At 39.9% G+C, this 18,885-nt stretch overlaps 1 protein-coding gene across 1 annotated transcript in view; it reads left to right on the top strand.

The window, feature by feature from the left end:
- Positions 1-18,885, top strand: part of gmds (GDP-mannose 4,6-dehydratase) — a 171,195-nt gene that overhangs the window by 59,370 nt on the left and 92,940 nt on the right. The window contains exon 7 of the mRNA XM_033965615.2: positions 10,174-10,301. Coding sequence (XP_033821506.1) covers positions 10,174-10,301 — 128 coding nt within the window. The remainder of the gene's footprint in view (positions 1-10,173; positions 10,302-18,885) is intronic.

Genomic DNA, 18,885 nt, shown 5'->3' with positions numbered 1-18,885 from the left:
ATGTTTCACACCAATAAACAGTTCAATTTGACTGTTCTTGTGAAAAAGAAAAATAACTCTACGGAAATCCAGCATGAAGCAAAGCAAACACTATCCCACATCTGCAGTCTGATTCACACTGTAGCTAGCTTCTTCAGGTTAGCCTAGCCGTTAGCCATAACAAACAGCCCTCACGCAGACTAAAGGGGGATTATCGTCAGAAGTGGCTCTGCTAAATGAACTCCATATTGGTATGACACATGAGACAGTGCAGAGCTCCTCCAACTGAGAAAGCTGTCCAAATAAAAGGCTCTGTGCTTGTTATCTGAAATATTCAAATCAAATATACAGTGAGTAGAATTCTAATTTTCACAACAGGAGATAGAGCCATTTTTAATTTACCGTTATTAGCTGTGTGGTGCCCCAGGCAGTGCTTCAGTACTGTAATAGTTTTTGTGTGAATTTGGGCCTGCTACTACTGACCAACTTTGGGTTTAGGCTAATCCTCTGGTTTATTTGGGGAAGTCCCATCCATCTCTGCTCTCTGAGAGTTCTGTGGTTCACGCTTGGCAGTATAGAATAATATACTGTTATGTTAGCAGAAAAGACCAGTTAGCATTGGGGAAGTTAGAATAGCACTGCCAAAGTCAATGCTGGCCCTTTAAATACACAGGAGAGCCACAGCGCCTCCACATGCCTCGGACTCGCCTCGGATTCGCCTTTCTGCTTTGCTTGAGTTTGAGCCCAAAAGGTCAGATTGCATGATAGATTTGTAAGAGGATATGTTTTCCATTTATTGGCTAGATTATTTTCAAAGGAAATCTTCAGATGGGGCGTCTTGGTCACGGGGCGTCAAGGGGCTTTGCTGCTATCTCATAAGAAGGCCCGGCATGGAGAGGGTATTTTTTTGTCTTTGCTTTCATCGGGATTTCATGAGAACGAGTTGAGTGAGCGCCGCCTAAACATGCGCTGATGTTCGGCAGGGTAAAGTGAAATAGTTAACACCTCGAGCAGACCTGATGACAGAGATTCCTCATACCTCGACTTAAGTCTAGGGGAAAGAGACGCTTAGAATGACCTTGACCTACCTTGACTACACATGTAAGGTGGATAGGCTGCTCTCTCCCTTCACTCAAACTGTTTTTGTTTCACTTGTTTCCCCATAGTAACCAAGTATGCTGTTGATGGATCTTTGAGTTTGAGTAATTCTGCAAAGTTGCGTCTGATACTTTGGCTTCCAGACTGACAGGAACTCAACTGGGATGTAGAGTTGTCAAAATTACACACAATTAGATCTTTGTCTTTTGATTGAAAACATTAAACTGCTGAAGATGCAAAAGAAAGACCAACTGCCATTCTTTCCACACACCTTTGCACTCTTTGTAAGTGGTAGCATTTTTATAAAGCACTTTTCCACCTTCGAGTCACTCAAAACGTTTTACATCAAGGAACCACTCATCCATTCACACCTTAGACTGTATATAGAAATGGACATAGTTAACCTGCTAGCCGCTGTGTTCCAAATAGGAAGTGAGCATGGGCGCACTTCTGACTCCATTGAATCTGGCTCCAGTTCACTTTCTACTGAAAAGTTGTCCCTCTCTACGTAAATGCTTCTGTCAGCCTGATAATTTTGGTCTTAAAATGTTAGTATTAACCCACTCTATATGATCCTGGTATTTTTATTTCGCTATTTTGTCTGTAACCCAAGATATGAACATTAATAGCAGACAAATCTGACACCTTTTTTCCCCAAGGTTGCTCCCGCTAGCAATAGCAACCAGTTTGATTGACAGTGCTGCTAAGCGCCTGCTCCCTGCTAAACCAGCGGTGCGGGTTGGAAGGGGTGTTACCATCAACAGGCTCTCTCCAGATTGGCTCTTTGTTTGCTATGATACTCGCAGTCGGACTTCCTAATATGCAACTTGGCTCCAAATTTGCCCCTATAACCGCTAGCCTCGATGAGCTTCATTTCACTGGAGCCGAACGCTGTGGGTGACGTCACACTCAGTCCACTTCTTTATACAGTCTATGCATTCATCTATGGGAGCTGGAAACGCACCGCCAACATGTCATGTGGGTTAGTGGATCTGACCGCTCTACCAATGATGTTTATGTACCTCGTATCCTGTCTATTTCTTCACACCTGACAAAAAAGTTGAATGCCGTCACCCCTGCATTGTATTTATTCTTAATCATCCTTGCTCCTTATCTGTGGAGTTACATCGTTGGCAGTGTTGGCAGACCCGAGCCTATTGGCCTCTCCTGGATGCAACACAAATATTCTTCATTAGGAAATCAGTCCAGAAGACAATTGTGCAATAACAAAGATGGCCAAACTTGACAGTTCTTTGGCTAGCGCTACTCCTCCTACACAACTACTCGCTTTCCCTACGAGTCAGGCTTTTCTGCACTATATATAAAGGACAAGTATTAACAGTGTGTCGGCTCATTCCGTCCCAAACTGTGTTAATTTATATGGTGAGCGAGTAAAGATGGAAATTAATAGCTCTCTTTTTTTCACTCCAAATCTACCACAAAGCTCTTTTCTCCCGTAGGCCATTGCTCAAAGACAGAGTGGGATTATGGGATTTGCAGTTCTGGTTGAATTCCAAAACAGGTGTGTAACCCTGTGTTGATGTAACCCACAGGTTTCTATGACAACGCTCAAAATTAAGCTTTTTTTTTCCTTTTCAAACTTGGCCAGACAAGCTCTAAACAGGAATGACTCAAGTACAAATATCTGGGGTATACTTGGAATGAGTCTATGTGTTAAACTTTTTTAAGACAGTTGGACAGTTTACTCTATTTTTGGAAAGTGGTTCACTAAAGAAGTCTGGCTCTCCAAGTCTGTCAACATTTTTATGAAGAAAGAATAGAACCTTCAACCTATACAGTCCTACACATCATCTATGGAGCGGATTTATGGGTCTACATTCGTATATATGTATTTTAAATCATACCAGGAAGGAAGTCAGGGTAATGTTTCACTGAGATTGACTTGATAAAATTGGAGCATAATTCATAACTCAAATGTACCCAGATTTTCCGATTTTCCAGAACTAATTCTTCTTTGGACGGAGTCGTGGCCACACAACATGTCCTGCAGAAGCAAGTTCAAGCTGCGTCAAATCCATGCAGTGAAGGGATAAAACTAGAGCCGTTTCATTCTGAACGGGAACGACTCCGATTTCCATTTGTGTTGTTACTATATTTGCAAAGAAACACATATTTTTGTATAGTGTGTTGATAAAGAAAAAGTCAAGTGTAAAGCTCACAAGAAATGTCTTATAATTCTAATTATCCAAAGTTTGTGTCCAGACCATCGCATTCAACATGTTTCTTTCTTTTGACTTCTTTCTACATTTTATATAGCCTACATACAGAAAAAACTTGAATAACTCTACTGAATAGTTTTCTTATACTTTTTATTAAAGTAGCCGCCCTTTGCTTTGGTCCAAACTTTTGACTGTTGAAACGTACAATACCAGTCAAAGGTTTGGACACATCATCTCAATCAAATTCAATTATTTTCACTGCTTTTTACATTTTATATAGACAAAGAAGACGTCAAATATATGAAGTAAGATATATGGAATTATGTAGTAAAGAAAAAAACAACTGCTTTGTCAAAAAAAAAAAAAAAAAAAAAAAAAAAAAATATATATATATATATATATATATATATAATATATATAGTAAAGGGTGGATACTTTGAGGATTTGAATATAAAATACAAAAAAATAATAATAAATTTACTACATAACTCCATATATCTTCCTCCACATATTTCATGACTCCTATAAGTATGAAATGTAGAAGGTAGTAAAAATAAATGAAAAAAACAAAAAAACTCTGAACTGAATGAGATGGTGTGTCTTTTGACTGGTAGTGTAGTTTACATATCAATCTGTCAACAGAACTTTAATTATCCCAAAGGGGCAGTTTTCTTTGAACAAAACCATCAATATTCAGCTAAACATTGCGTAATATAAGATGGAGTTTCAAACAAAAATTCTCAAGTAACGATTTATTTTTTCCTCTTTGTTATTATATTGTAATGTGTCCAATTCATTTCCCATGTGGATCAGTAAACTTTGTCCAAGGCTAATAATGAGTTTAAAGGTCCTGTATTACACAAAACCAACTCATGTGAACTTTTAGTGACATTAGAATGTTGTTACCTTCTCAAAAACATACCAGGAGTTGTGTTTTGTTTCATTCACACATGTTTGATCCTTTATTATTAATCTGTCTACATCTCCAAAGCTCAAAATGCTCTGTTCCACCTTGTGATGTCATGTAGTGGTAGCGTTCAAGTTAACATCTACCTTTTACCTTTCGTTTAGTAGAGATTGAGAGAAAGACTCAGCCTAAATATGCAGGGTTTCTGTGTTAAACTCCAGGTATGTTTGTGATGAGGAAACATTATAACATAGATCAGAAAACTGCGTCATATGGGCCCTATGAAATAAAATAGACCTCCAAACTAAACATTGTGTTAGTACTTCTAAACAGATCCACCTTTATTATTCCAGATTGCCACGCTAGTACTTTGAATATCCCCAAATCAAGTCCTCCCTGAGTTGAATGTAGGCCTGTCGCAATAATTACTGCATTTGTTGTCAGTGACATAAATTAGTTTCAGTATCATTGTTTATCATGATTTTTCTCTATAGCATTATATCGTGCCTCAAAATGTGTTATCGGGACAGGCCTAGTTGAAAGCCTCCCTCTCCTGCACGGCCCCTCTCCCGCTCGGCCCCTCTCCATGAGTCCTTTACTTCTCTTTTTCTGCTGTACCCCAGCTGTGCCAGTACACTACGGGAGTGTGTACTGCTCCTTTCCTGTCTCTCCTCTGTCCAGAAGTGAAACGCTCTGATGGAAAGAAGGAAAGAAATAGTTAAGTGAGACTGAGAGTGAGTGTCAGATTCTGGCACAGGTTTTGCTGTCTGCTCAGTTTTCACGGCCCGCGGTTTTATTAGACTTTCCTCTGAGCTGCGGGCAAGGTTAAACGGCCACTGCTGCCCCGATTGGGCTCGAAACATGTCTTCAGCCCCCACCCATCTCCCCCTCTCTCCCTCACCTCCTCCCTGCTCCTTCTGGCTGGCTCTCTCCCCTCTGTCTCCCTCAACCCCCCTACACTTTCTGGCCAGCTCTCTTCCCTATCTCTCTCCCTCACCCCCTCCTGCTCTTTCTGGCTCGCTCTCTCCCCTCTTTCCCCTCTCACCACGCTCTCTCTCCTCCCCCCTTCCCTGCTGTTTCTGACTAGCTCGTTCCCCTCTCTCCCCGCTCTCCCCTCTCTCTCCTTCACCTCCTCCCTACTCTTTCTGGCTGGATCTCTCCCTTCTCTCTCCCCTCTCTCCGCTCTCTCCTCTCTCTCCTTTACCCCTCCCTCCCTGCTCTTTGTGGCTGGCTCCCTCCGCTCTCCCTCCGCTCTCCCTCCGCTCTCTCTCCGCTCTCTCTCCGCCCTCTCCTCGCTCTCCTTCACCCCTCCCTACTCTTTCTGGCTAGCTCTCTCCCCTCTTTCCCTTCTTTCCCCTTCTCCGCTCTCTCTCCTCTCTCTCCTTCACCCCTCCCTACTCTTTCTGGCTGGCTCTCTCCCCCCTCTTTCCCCTTTCCCCCCGCTCTCCCCTCTCTCTCCTCTCTCTCCTCTCTCTCCTTCACCCCTCCCTACTCTTTCTGGCTGGCTTGCGGTGCCTCTGCCAGTAAAGGAAGCACATTAACACCCGGGCCAATAACAGAGTATGCTTTGTCCCGGGCCAGGCAGCTCAGTCCATTAGGCCCATGCTGGAGTCCGCACTGCACCAATTAGAGCAGGCAGGGAACGGTGCCATTCCAAACAGAGGTGCGAGCTTTACTAGACCACTACAGGTGTGCAGGGGAAATAATGGACTGTAGGCCTGATTGGGACTCTCCTTGTACACTGTATTTCACTGCCACCTTTTTAACAGCCAGCTCAGCTCTGCGGAGTTATGACAACCCATGTTTAACCTGAAAATCTCAGTTTCCTTTGAGTGTATCGCCATAAAAAGATGTTGTTGCAGTTACAAATTGTTGGTCTTGTTAGCCTATTCGCCTACAATTTTTGAGTCTCGTGTTTTGCAGAGTAGTGTTTCTCTACTGTGTTTGCTGAGGTCTGACAGGGAGCTATATAATTCTGGCATTGCATCATCCAAACTCTTGCACAATTTGAATAACAGTTTTGAATTTTATTTTTTGCCAGTGAAAGAGTATATATACGCTGCCAGTTAAAAGTTTGGACACACTATCTCATTGTGTGTTTTTTATTTTTTTTTAGTTTTACTACTTTATACATTTCATATACACACAGAAAACATCAAATATATGAAGCAATAGGCCTATCACGAGGCACAATATATTGATGTAAGTAAATATAGACAGTAAACGATAATATTGAAACTAATTTATGCCACTGACACAAAAACTATTCTAAATCTACAATATTGTTAAAAAACAAAAACAAACATGAGCTGCATTATTTCAGTACTTACTTTGCATCTGTAATGAGTCATAGAAGTTATTAATTCAACCTTTTACAGCTTAAATCTTATCCTGTAGCCAAAGATTAAACAAAAACCTTCCAATTGTGCAAAGAAAAAATACACAGGATAATTACTGACCCCAAAAAATCTATTTATAATCTATCTTTCATGTATTTAACAATAAGTCAATAAAGTAATTATAGTGACAGGTCTATGAGGTAATATATATGGAATTATTTAGCAAAGAAAAAAGGTGAATAACTACCTTTAAAAAAAAAATTATATATATATATATATATATATATATATATATATATATATATATATAATATTCAAATCCTCAAAATAACCACACTTTGTTGAAAACTATTTAGTAGATTTATTTATTATTTTGTCTTCATAATTCCTTATAACTTGCTTCCTATAGTTGATGTCTTCTCTATGTATATAAAATGTAGAAAGTAGTAAAAATAAAAAAAATAAAAATAAAAAAACATTGTATGAGACTGGTGGTGTTTAAATGTACACTACCAGTCAAAGTTTGAACACACCATCTCATTCTCATTTGACTGGTAGTGTTTTTTTTCCCAGATTATACCTCTGTCTCAAACTCATAGTTGCTGGAACAGAGTGAGCCATCTGCTGCATAAATAGCAACATATTATGAAAAAAAAAAAAAAAAAGTGAAAATTTGCATAATACACCACAGAGGATGTTTATAGACGGGGTATTTCCAAATCAGAGGTTATATTCGTATATGGAGAAAAACGATGCTTTTAAAACTGGCTGATGTGTTTTAAACAGCATGGCAGCTCAGGTAAAACCTCTTTTTTGCCTAATTTTTCTTATATCGTTCCATTGCCCCGGGCTAACGTGGACGGGGGGAAAAAGCTGACAATTATGCAGGCATTATTTTCAGATGAGTAATTACTTGCTTCTATTTGAGCACATTTAGCGCTTGGTACCTGTTACAACACATGAGCTGCCAGGTTCGAGGACGAGAGCCCTGGAGAGACAGCGAGATGGGCCTGACTGAAGAGGGGGTTTCCAGTGCACTTTATCACTGCTTCATTGGCCTGGCTATTTCCTAATAAACACGCCTGTGAAGTTGGCTCGGAGAACTAAAATGAGTAATGATAAAACAAGTTGACAGATTTTTTCATTTCCAAAATAAATGGTAAGACTGCGGAGAGAACCTCTTGTAAACTGTGGTCTTACATTGTGTTGACAAGCAGCGAATACAACTTGCTACCAACACACAACAGGCTGTATTTTGTCAAACAAGCGTGTCTAGCCTCCACTGCTCTGTTTTTGCTCAGCCTGCCCGGGACTGTCGCTTTCCTATGAAATAATTACTACAAATTTGGTGCGTTCGCATGATTGGGTTCATGGGATTTTCCTGTGCCTAAATGCAGACTCTGCTCCATGTCAGAGCAACAGTGATACAGTGTGGAGACGTGAGCTGAGGTTATTATGGACTGGATGGACGCAGACTAAATTCACTCAAAGGACACATTCATCGTGAGCTTCTGAGCAGAACAAGAAGTTTTGAAGAGGTTCAGGAAAAGTTGGGGGAGATTTATGATGGGTACACCCTAAAATAGACACCCCCGGCTTTGATGCTAGCGGTACACTTTGAAAATATATGTCCCCATTTGTTTTCAAGGCTGTTCTATTGTGAGTCCAAACTACTGAATCATGGAATGCTATCAAACAGGGCACAAAACTCCCATATCAGCTAAATCAACTTTTTGAACTGTTTGCCGTTTTTCTATATGCCCCTCCAAATCATACATGAAGTTTTATTTATTTTCTATAGCTCTCTCTGTTGTGTTGCTAACGTAGACTGTAGAAGAATTGGACTAAGTGAGTGTGACGTCACCCATAGCGTTCGGCTCCAGCCAAATGAAGCTCATCGAGGCATTGAGTTATATGGGCGAAAATGGAGCTGAGTTCCATATTTGGAATTTTGTCCTCGAATATCATAGCAACCAAAGAGCCAATCCAGAAAGAAGCTCTTGAAGGTAACGCTTCTTCCTGCCCACACCGCTGTAGTAGCAGGGAACGGGCATTTCAGCAACACTGTCAATCAAACCTGTTGCTAATGCTAGTGGGAGTGACCTCGGAAAAGGAAGGCACCTTATTTGTCTAAACTGACTAAAATGACAAGTCTGACAGCAGCAGTTACAAAGAGAGGGGCCACAGTTTTTCAATAGAAAGTGAATTGGAGGTAAAGTCGATGGAGCCAGAACCGTGCCCATGATCACTTCTATTTGGAATGTGGCGGCTAACATGTTCCATTTATATATACAGTCTATGGTTGCTAATTGCAGTGTTGCTAATTAATGATTTAACAGGCTGCATTACCTTTTGTTACCAGCTGAGGGCAACAGGGTCTATTTAAAGCATTTTCTGCTAACTAATTTTCCATGCATACTTTAGTTCTGACTTTAAAAAGCATTATATGGAACTTTATATTTTGCCCTAGATACAGGCATCCTTTAGCTCGCAGCAGGGACTCTGAACACGACACTGCCTTTTGAATACTTCGCCAAAACACCCAAAAGCCTCTGTAACCCACTAGTAACACACACATAGCCATTAGGCTCATTTTTTTCCCACTGATAATGTCACCCCCATGTTAGCTTTAAACTGGGATCACAGCGAGGAGTTTTGGCTGGGTTTAACACCAGATTATGCGGTGCTTCCTGACTGCATACAACACCAGTAGAACCAGGGTGGTCCCAATACACTGGCATTTGACATCATATTTTGACATTTCAACTCAAATTTGATACTGAAAGTGAGTGACTTGAGGAAAATTATATGTCTAGAAATGTAAGTGGTCATATACCACGGGTTTTATTCAAGCCGACTTTATAATTTGGTTTTTGTTTTAGAAAAATTAGAGCAGCAGAGAGGTTTGGAAGCCATGGAAGGTGTGTGTTCAAATAACTTGTTGCTACTTTCCTCCATCTTAAAATGTAACCCTTCACTGACAGTGCTATAGCTTTATACAGTTTTTTTTTTTTTTAGGTTTTTATTTATTCCCCTGTTTTCTAATCTGTTTTATAATGTTGTTTCCTCATCACAAACAGACCTGGAGTTGTGTTTTGTTTCATTCACACATGTTTAAGACACAAACCCTGCATATTTGGCTGTTCTACCTTGTGAGACCATGTGGATGATTTCAGCCCTAGAATTGCCAGTCTATACTGAACTAAAGGTTAAAGGTAACTTGAAAACTGCCACCATCACAATTTGAGCTTTGGAGATGAGATGTAGACAGACTAATAATAAAAGGTTACTCAAACGTGCGAATGAAACAAAACATAACTCGAGGTATGGTTTTTGATGAGGTAACATTCTAACATGACTTAAGGCTCATAAGAATCCATTTTGTGTAATATAGGACCTTTAAACTTAAAACTAATTTTTGGTCAAGTACAAACTAATATTGTATACCACTGTACATTATTTAGAAGTTCAAAAATCTTGATCATGATTCACTTTCAAATTTGAAGACAGCTTTTCTTAAGTTTGAAAATAAATCTGCTAGTTTTGTTTTTTAAAATTCTTCATTTGTCTTTTGGTGTTTCCTGTCCCAACCAGTGATCTATAGGACCTTGAGTAAATCCATACAAATTGTACTATATGTTTTACTGACAAAGAATTTTTTGTGTTTCAGGTTCAAACTTTGTGACTCGTAAAATCAGTCGATCCGTGGCAAAGATCCACCTCGGCCAACTGGAGAGCTTCCATCTGGGCAACCTGGACTCCAAGAGGGACTGGGGCCACGCCAAGGACTATGTGGAGGTAAAGCACACAAACACATAACTGTCCACACGCCATTCTGACATTCTGAGAGGTACACAGCCAGTATGTACACGAGCAGTCACAAGTTTGGACACACCTTCTTGTGTTTTTTCCACTTTCTACATTTTATATTCATACAAAATGCATCAGATACGAGATGTCATGTTGGATTATATAGTCATATACCGGTAGTCAACTCAAATCCTCAAAGTATCCGCGCTTTACTGACAGCTCTGCAAACTCTTTCAATGAGTAAAGCTATTTAAAAAAAATCTCAAATGTAAAAGTTATGACTTATTTTGAGTTACATTTTTGTTTACTACATTCCGTACATGTCCACTCATAGTTTTGTTGCCTTCAGTGAGAATCTACAATGTAAATAATCATAGAAATGAAAAAAATGAGTCTAAACCTTTGACTGGTTGTAGGCCTTGTACTGAATAGTAGGGATCTTAAGGTTAATAAGTTAATCAACAGTTGTGAATATTCTGATCACAATATAATCACAAGAACTAAAAAATAAATAATAATGACAAAATAAGTGATTCCAATTTAATCTACCCTAATTTAATAATGTGGTTTTAATTTTTTCATGTAGGTGAGAAAAAAATGGCATGCATATACAGATAAAATGTAAAAACTGCTATTTGGATCAAGTTCAAGCATCTATGTGTATGCGTCTAAATGTAATGTGTTTTTATTGATTATCAATCCAGACATAATGCTGGTGCACTGTTAGCATGCTAGTTGTTTGGAGTGGAATGAACGAAAGACTTTACTGTTGTTTTGTTATAGTGTCAGTGATTGTAAAGAACTGTACAATCACAATGTTTCTTCTCATAATAATAACAACACAAAAATTTGAAATCGTGACATCCCAACTGAAGAGTTAAACAAAAGTTCATACGTCCGCATCAGCGGCGCGTGTTTTCCCAGATCATCCGAGGCCGTAATATGCAAACGCCATGAGGTCTATGATTGTGTGCCAGAAAAGAAACAGAGATAGAGAAAAGGGAGCGAGGGTAGGACTGCACGCTGTGAAGCTACAGTCTACACTTTGGTTTCCCACAACTCACCCATGTCCCAAATCGCTCCAGTCCCCCTGCGCCGCCCCTCCCCGCCAATCCCAAGAAAGAAAGAGATATTAAGGGAACGGCAAGTCCCGAAGACGATGACAGAAATACAGTGTTTGTGTTGGAGTTGTGGTGCCAGCAGCCAGCAGAGAGAGGAGAGAGGGGAGATGAAACAAAGCAGTGGGGTTATGGTGTTCAAAGAAGAAGTTTATGCTCTCATGGCTGTGTGTGTGTGTGTGTTCCCTATGAAGAGCGCATTCCAGCCAAACGCGTCAAAGTGTGCAATAGGTTAAGGTTGGAACATGTGTGTGGCTGTGAGGATGAAAGGCTCGGTGGGTTGCCATGTCCTACAGCATCCCCCTCGCCGGGTAATGTGTTGTTGTTAGGAGTCCATGTTGGCTGCGTTGGTGAGCGTTCGCTTTGAGATGGGAGTCGGGGTGAAGAGGTCACCGTGGGGAAGCTCGGTTGAACTTCAGAGACAAAGATGGGGTTACTGGGTTAGATTGGGTGGTGGCTGTCATGTGCTTTGAAATTTGTGTTTCGTAAAAGCTTCGATTACAAAAAATGAAAATTTGTTTTATAGATTTATTTTACTTCGAACTTTGAATAGTTTTTGGAATCGTACATTCTCCTAGTACTAGTGATGAAGGTCTCTCTTTAATAAGGCGCCGGCTTTGCTATTGAGAATAAGTGTATATGGACTTATATTGGTTTTGTTTGTTTTTTGTCTGTATTGTATTTTGAACAGGACACCCATAAAAAATATTGGGTCTCCCTCCCTTATTGGGGTCTCCCTGTAGAAATAAAAATAAACAGAAGAAGTGTGGGTTTCACAAGCAGTTTGTATGCTCTCCTAGTGTCTGAGGTGGTTTTCAATGTCCTGTGTTTTTCCGTATCATTGAAAAAACTGAAAAAAATTCTATACAGAGGTCACCAAGATCCTGTCTAAAGCCTTGGAGAAGGGTCAAAGAGCACAGGCTCTAACGGGTTGCCCCAGTGCCATTTCTTGAAGGTTGAGTTGAAGGTAGAGGTTGGCAAAAATATCCCCCCAGATGGATGCTGTTTGGAAGATATACTACATTTTAATATTAAGTGAATTCTGCCTAATGAGTCATGAAAATGAAAATGGAAATGAACACAGAAAATGTCTAGATATAGTGTGAGGTAATATTTCTGCATTTTTACATAAAGATACTTAAAGGGCCCATATTACGCCATTTTATTATCTATATTATGATGTTGTTTCCTCATAAAAAACATACTTGGAGTTGTGTTTGTTTCATTCACACAAACCCTGCATATTTAGGTTGAGTTCTTCTCTCAAACAGAAAACAACTTCTGATGTCATCATGGGGTAATACAGGAAGTGCTGCACTGTGTTTTTAAACTCCATACACCTTCACTAGAACCCTTGAATTTCCGCTCTCTACTGAACTAATGGTAAAATGTAGCTGTTAACTTGAAAACTACAGCTTTATGAGATCACAAGGCGGAACAGAGCATTTTGAGCTTTGGAGATGTAGACAGACTAATAACAAAGGGTTAGTCAAACATGTGTGAATGAAACAAAACACAACTCCTACAACTTTTAATGAGGAAACAACATTATAACATGGCTTAAAACTCACAAGAGTCAATTTTGCATATATCGTCTTAATATTATTGAGATACTCCCCTGAAATATCCCTTTTCATTTTTGTCCGTCACCCACTCCCAGCCAAATTTCCATATAGAGGGATAAGACCATTTAAAAATACAAATAGTTCAGTATTTGATTGGTAGTAATGTTTTGATTTGCCTTAAACAGTTACATATTTTGCATTCAGTCCATAGTATGCACCACATACTTGTAGCTGTATTTGTGAGTGTGTGGGTCCAATCCTGTCTGGGGTCTTATGAGTTGAGACGGTCCAGGCTTCCTGTGGGAATGGGCCGGCGTTCCTGTTCTGGTGCATCGGGCACCTCCTCACCGAGTGGCTCCAGTTTCGGAAAAGCAGGTTTCAGGAAGTCAAACAGAAGCTGAGGTGCTGAGGTGGACCGGGGGGACTGGGGTGGAGAGACGAGGGGGGGTAGATGGAGGAAACAGGCAAACAGACGTGTATTTGTGGGCACTGTGCATCATTCATAAATCAAATCTCTGCTCAAATTCCACTCCCCCTTCTGACCATCTAACGCAATTACCCCAACCATCCCACTCCTCATCTCTGTGTCTGTATTCCTCTGGTACTATTGATTCAGGCAGCATCAGCACTGCGTAACTATGGGGACAGCAAACAACTTCTAATCTGTAAACAGAACCATGTGTGTCTGCTTGTGTCTGACAACTGCTTTTCCTCCCTCTGCCTCTCTACCCCACCCAGGGAAGCACGGACAGGGAAATTGCTTGTAATTGGTTGTGGATGGATTGTGGGTGGCAGGAGGGGTGTGCTGTGTGTCTGCTATAATGCTGTCTGAAGGCATGCGGCTGGCTGGGCAGCGTCTTAGCCAGGTATCGGGTGTCTGTCCCAGGCAGCAGACAGACCCGCGGCTGCATAGCTCTCAATGGAGATGTTCATTATTATACAACCAAGAGAAAGTTGGATCTGACTGTTAGCATGAAATCGGGTGGTGATTTTGTGTAATCGTATTTACGTTTAATTGATTCAAAATGATATTTAATACATATAATAATAATGTTTTAAATCAAATACAACAGCATTTTTGTGCTCGCAGTTGATGTTGTGACAGTGTAAAAATGTTATGTCGGAGCTGTCATCTGGTTATGTCTATGTTAATTATCTTTGTCTATCTTTAAGACCAAACTGCTCCAAACCAAACCATTCTTTTCTCAAACTTGGCTAAACTATTTCAATTTGATACTTTTACTTGATTATGAAGAGCAACTATAGAGCAGAAATATGTGTGATGACCTAGGCAACAGGTCAAGAGAGGTAGCGAAGTCAGTGCTATAGACATGCAAGCCAACTGTCAATTTTATTCAAATCAGAATTTTTTTTTATCAACAACCTATTATTAAAATTCAAATTTATTAAAAATAAAGACTACATAATTATTTTATATGTAGAATACTTCAGTTTGTGGTGTTGTTTTAGTATTATTAGTTATGCCTCAAAATAAGCATTAGCATTAGCATCTAAACACAGAAGCGTCCTCTGGTGAAGTATTCATTTTATTTGTGTAGTGTTTAACATGTTGTCAGTGACTTCCACCTGCAGCTCCCTGTCGGTTGCCTGATCTTTAAATATTTATTCATTTTAGCACAACTCTGCAAAAACCTCATAGAGATAAAATTGACTAGTAGTGACACTGTGATGTCCTTTTGACGTATCCATGGGCTTCAGAACTATGTAAATTAGCCCCCCCCCCCCCCCCCCCCCCCACACACACACACACACACACATACAGTGTAGTTCCCTAAATATTGCATTTACATATTGTCATGTTTGATTTTTGTATTTAGCTGCATGCCTCATCCTTTGGGACCTGCGTATCCTGTTCTGTGCCGTACCACCCCTTCCCTGGCCCTCACACCCCTCCATTTTCCTCCTCCCATCTGACTGCAGCGCCTATTTCCTGTGCAGTGAAAGCTTGGCTGAGATGCAGTAACACACTTCAACCTGGTGGCTTTATATTCTTTCCCTTTCTCTTTCTCCCAGTCTTTGTCCGTCTCATATCGGGCCCCTCCTACCGCTTAACCTTTTGCTATTTTGTTCTGTTGAAAAGCCTCGTCACCACCAGATCTGTGCTGCACCAGACTGACTCCTCACTCGCCCGCTCCTTTTTTGGTGAGACGTTACCACCCAGTTACCATATATTTTCCCCCTGACGTGTAGCAAGCGTTTAGCATCTGCAGCCAGGACAGAACAGCGTGGAAACCGTTGCCAGATGAAATGTCGATTGACCTACCGAAGCACACAACCCCGACTCCTCTTGTCTCGCTCTGATATTTATTTTTATAATATAATTACCTTTGAGATTCGTGTCATGGTAGAAGTATTTTACCCTCTTCAGGTGCAGAGTGTGTGGTTGCTCTTCTGGTGTTAACGGTCTAATTCCTGGCATTGTGTAGAGGCCTAGAGGTGACAGGACAGCTCGGCGGTGTCATTTTTCACCTCTTTATTTTTCTTATTCACTTTTTTTTTTACTTGCAGCTGGCTCTCGGTGCAATAATGGTTACAGATGAGGCTAATTAGCCAATCACAGCGCAGATCAGGGCCAATCAAAGATGATGGATGAGAGTTGGGGGCCATTTATCACAAGCTTTTGGCCCAGAAGGTGACAGCCGGGGCAGGAGCGGGAACAGGGTACAGTAGGCTATGGGTTTGACGTAAGCACTTGAACTTTCTGAACTAACGCTGGTCCAAAACAGTGCCAATGTAAAGTCAGATGCTTGTGGTTGTTTGTGGCAGACCTGTTCACGGTTGTCAGTTTGTAAGTTTATGGAAAAAATCTTTTTAAAATTTGGCTCCATCGATTTGGGTAAGTAACAGTGGCCTAATTATCTAGGTGTACTATTTTTTTATATATTTATTTATGAGGAATTCCAAAAATATTCAGATGTAGTTGCTAAAGACGCTGTAAATATACCATCAACAAAAGGATTACTTTCTGAAACGCTAAAACCTTCTGTATTGTTTATGATTTGTGCACATGTTCTTGACCATTTCCACATGGAATTTTTTGGAACACTTTTTTTTTGCATAAATCTCCAGTTTCATATCAGGGCCCAGATAAGTTATTATTCTTCATTATTTTTCGGTTCACCACAAATTCAAAATTTGAGTTTTAGACTTTGTATTTGGCAACTTCTATCTGCTCTTTTGACTTTACTTTTGTCTTTGTTTCATTGTATTCTGAGTATGAATAATTTGAGTTTAACTACTACTAATATCAATGTCTTTCTCTTGGCAAATGTATTTATTTATGTATTATTTATACTTTTATTTGATTGGGACAAAACCAAACACATTGTAACTCTAACCAATGGTATGTTCATAGGCCATCCAACTCAGAGATAATTTGCAAACTTTGTCCCCCTGAAATTCTTTCAGTGAGTCCTAGAGGGCGCTGTCTTCTTGCCGCTTCCCCCCTTGGTTGAACTTGAAGCGTCACAGATGACACCCACACTTTGTCCATTGTGAGCGTGTCTTAACGGGGAGCTGATAAATACCTCACACCACTCCGTGAGGTTTTAATATCCACAGCTGGGGTAGTAAAGAGCTAAAATTGGAGCTAATAGGCCGAGCATTAGGTTTCATCACTGCCTGCGACTCCAGCTCCCCCAGCCCTGACCCCTGCTGCTACAACACACCCAAAAGTGGCGTAATTGTCTTGGGATGTGTATGTGTGCTGATTTCATGGGAGCTCAGTCAAGTCTAGATCATTCTGATTTTAAAGTGAATATGACAAATATCTTATTTATTTATTTATTTATTTATTTATTTTTTTTTTCATTGATAGCAATGCAAACCTGGAAACTTATTTTACAAGAGTATTAAAGCCGCAAGAATGCAGTGAAGCTGTTGGTTCAGACTGACAACCACAAACTATAGCCTCATTTGAACAGGTTGAACATCAATACTGACAAAATTGCACAAATAGAACAAAGTTGAAGTAATTTTTTGTTTTGGTGTTTAAAATAATATTCTAGTGTGTTTTTCAATTATTGCAGTATCATGTGTTTTTTAAACTTTATTTTGAATACACATTTGTAGAAACCAATGTAATAAGATGTTGAGAGAGGTTTTTTTTTGCTTCTATGGTCAAGTTATGGTTAAAGCAGCCCTATTGTGCTTACGTGTGCTCTATAGTTCTATAATCTATGACACACATGGACCATTATTTTATAATGTGCAAATTTTAAATCGCAATATTCATCTAAAAAGACTTCATAAAAGAATCAAGTGGGCTGATTTTGGGGTCTACAGTATGTCAGATTTTTTTCATTTGCTCCAAAATGGCTTCGCAACCCTGCCCGATCCTACATGTTTTGGTCCTGAACTAGACTTGGATGCTGCTGCAGGTAAGAAGCTCTCATGCAAACCAGAACCAGTGAGAGGAAAGAGATGATGGCCTGAAATGAGTGCCTGGCTGTTTACATGAAAAGGCAAGAGCCAGTGAAATTTTAACATTGAATTTGAAAACATAATTAGCATTTTAAGGCAAAACAAGCTCTCGGAAGCAGAGATTGAAGCCCTGACAGGTTAGACTGCTCATTTCACTAAAACATAGACAACATAACGATATTTAAGAGTTTACAAAAAAAAAAAAAAGGGTAGTTTTTGTTTATTTCTTGACGTTTATTTCTTGACGGACACTCGCAGCAGGTGTGACATACATATCAAGGTAATTTCATAACTGTTACCTAGTAACCATAATGTCTAAATTGCTCAATTGTTGGGTTTCAGATGATATCGCAACATTCTATAGGCCAATAATATTTAATACAGATGGGGGACAACTAAAGTTAATCAAGTTAAAATTGAAATTTTTGCCATTATATAGAGAGTTTCGGGGTATTTTATGGCACAGTACAATGTAGTTAATAGGGAAAACTGGTTATTGCCCCCATCTGAGAGTATGACATCACAGTCTAAAATCTGAAATCCCCAATAGAGGTTATGCAGTGACATCATTTTATTCGGAATGCTCCTCAACATTCCGACTGAGTGACACTGAGGCAGAACTATGGGCAGAACAACAACAGACAAAATGTGTTTCTTAGCTTTTTATCATCTCATTTTTGTCTATGGAGCTGTTATTTTCACCCCACAATAATTATTTTCTCAACACACAGAGAAATAAACATGATGTTTAAGGAGAGAACGGTTCAGTTCAACTGTGTTTGATCCAAAGTCTGTATCAGTGATGATTGTGTTAGCAAACCTGCTGTGTCCCTGTTGTTTAGCTAACGTGCTAACTGGTGTTATGCGACTGTTGACTTGATTTCCTTGTTTTAGATGCCAGTTACAAACTAATTATGTAGCAGAATTGTTGACACTTGTACTTACTGTCTGTCGCCCTGTCACAATAATTCATTTTTGAAGTATGATGTATTACTGAATAAAATATAAACCATCATTTTGACTAACTAATTGATTAAATCCGCCCCAAACAAAACAATTCTAAATGTACAAAATTGTTAAAAACATGAGATGCATTAGATAAGTAGCAGAATAACACTAGTATTAGTCCATCCATCTTCTCCTGCTTAACCAGGGCCGGGTCGAAGGGGTAGCAGTCTAAGCAGGGACTCCAAGACTTCCCTGACCCCAGACACTTCCTCCAGCTTCTCCAGTGGGATCCCAAGTGGTTCTCAGGCCAGCCGAGAGACACTGTCCCTCAAGTGTGTCCTGGGTCTTCCCCGGGGCCTCCTCCCGGTGAGACATCCTATACACTAGTATTAGTTTCTATCTATAATGAGTCACAAAAGTTATGTATTCCATCTCTCTACTGCTCAAATCTTATAGCAGTGTAGAAAAGTATCCCCAAGTATCCTCCCAAATGCAAAA

This window comes from Periophthalmus magnuspinnatus, chromosome 4 (genome assembly GCF_009829125.3).
Source record: "Periophthalmus magnuspinnatus isolate fPerMag1 chromosome 4, fPerMag1.2.pri, whole genome shotgun sequence".
Lineage (NCBI taxonomy): Eukaryota > Metazoa > Chordata > Actinopteri > Gobiiformes > Gobiidae > Periophthalmus > Periophthalmus magnuspinnatus.
Note: the sequence above shows the minus strand (reverse complement) of the source record. Positions and strands in the feature narration are given on the sequence as shown.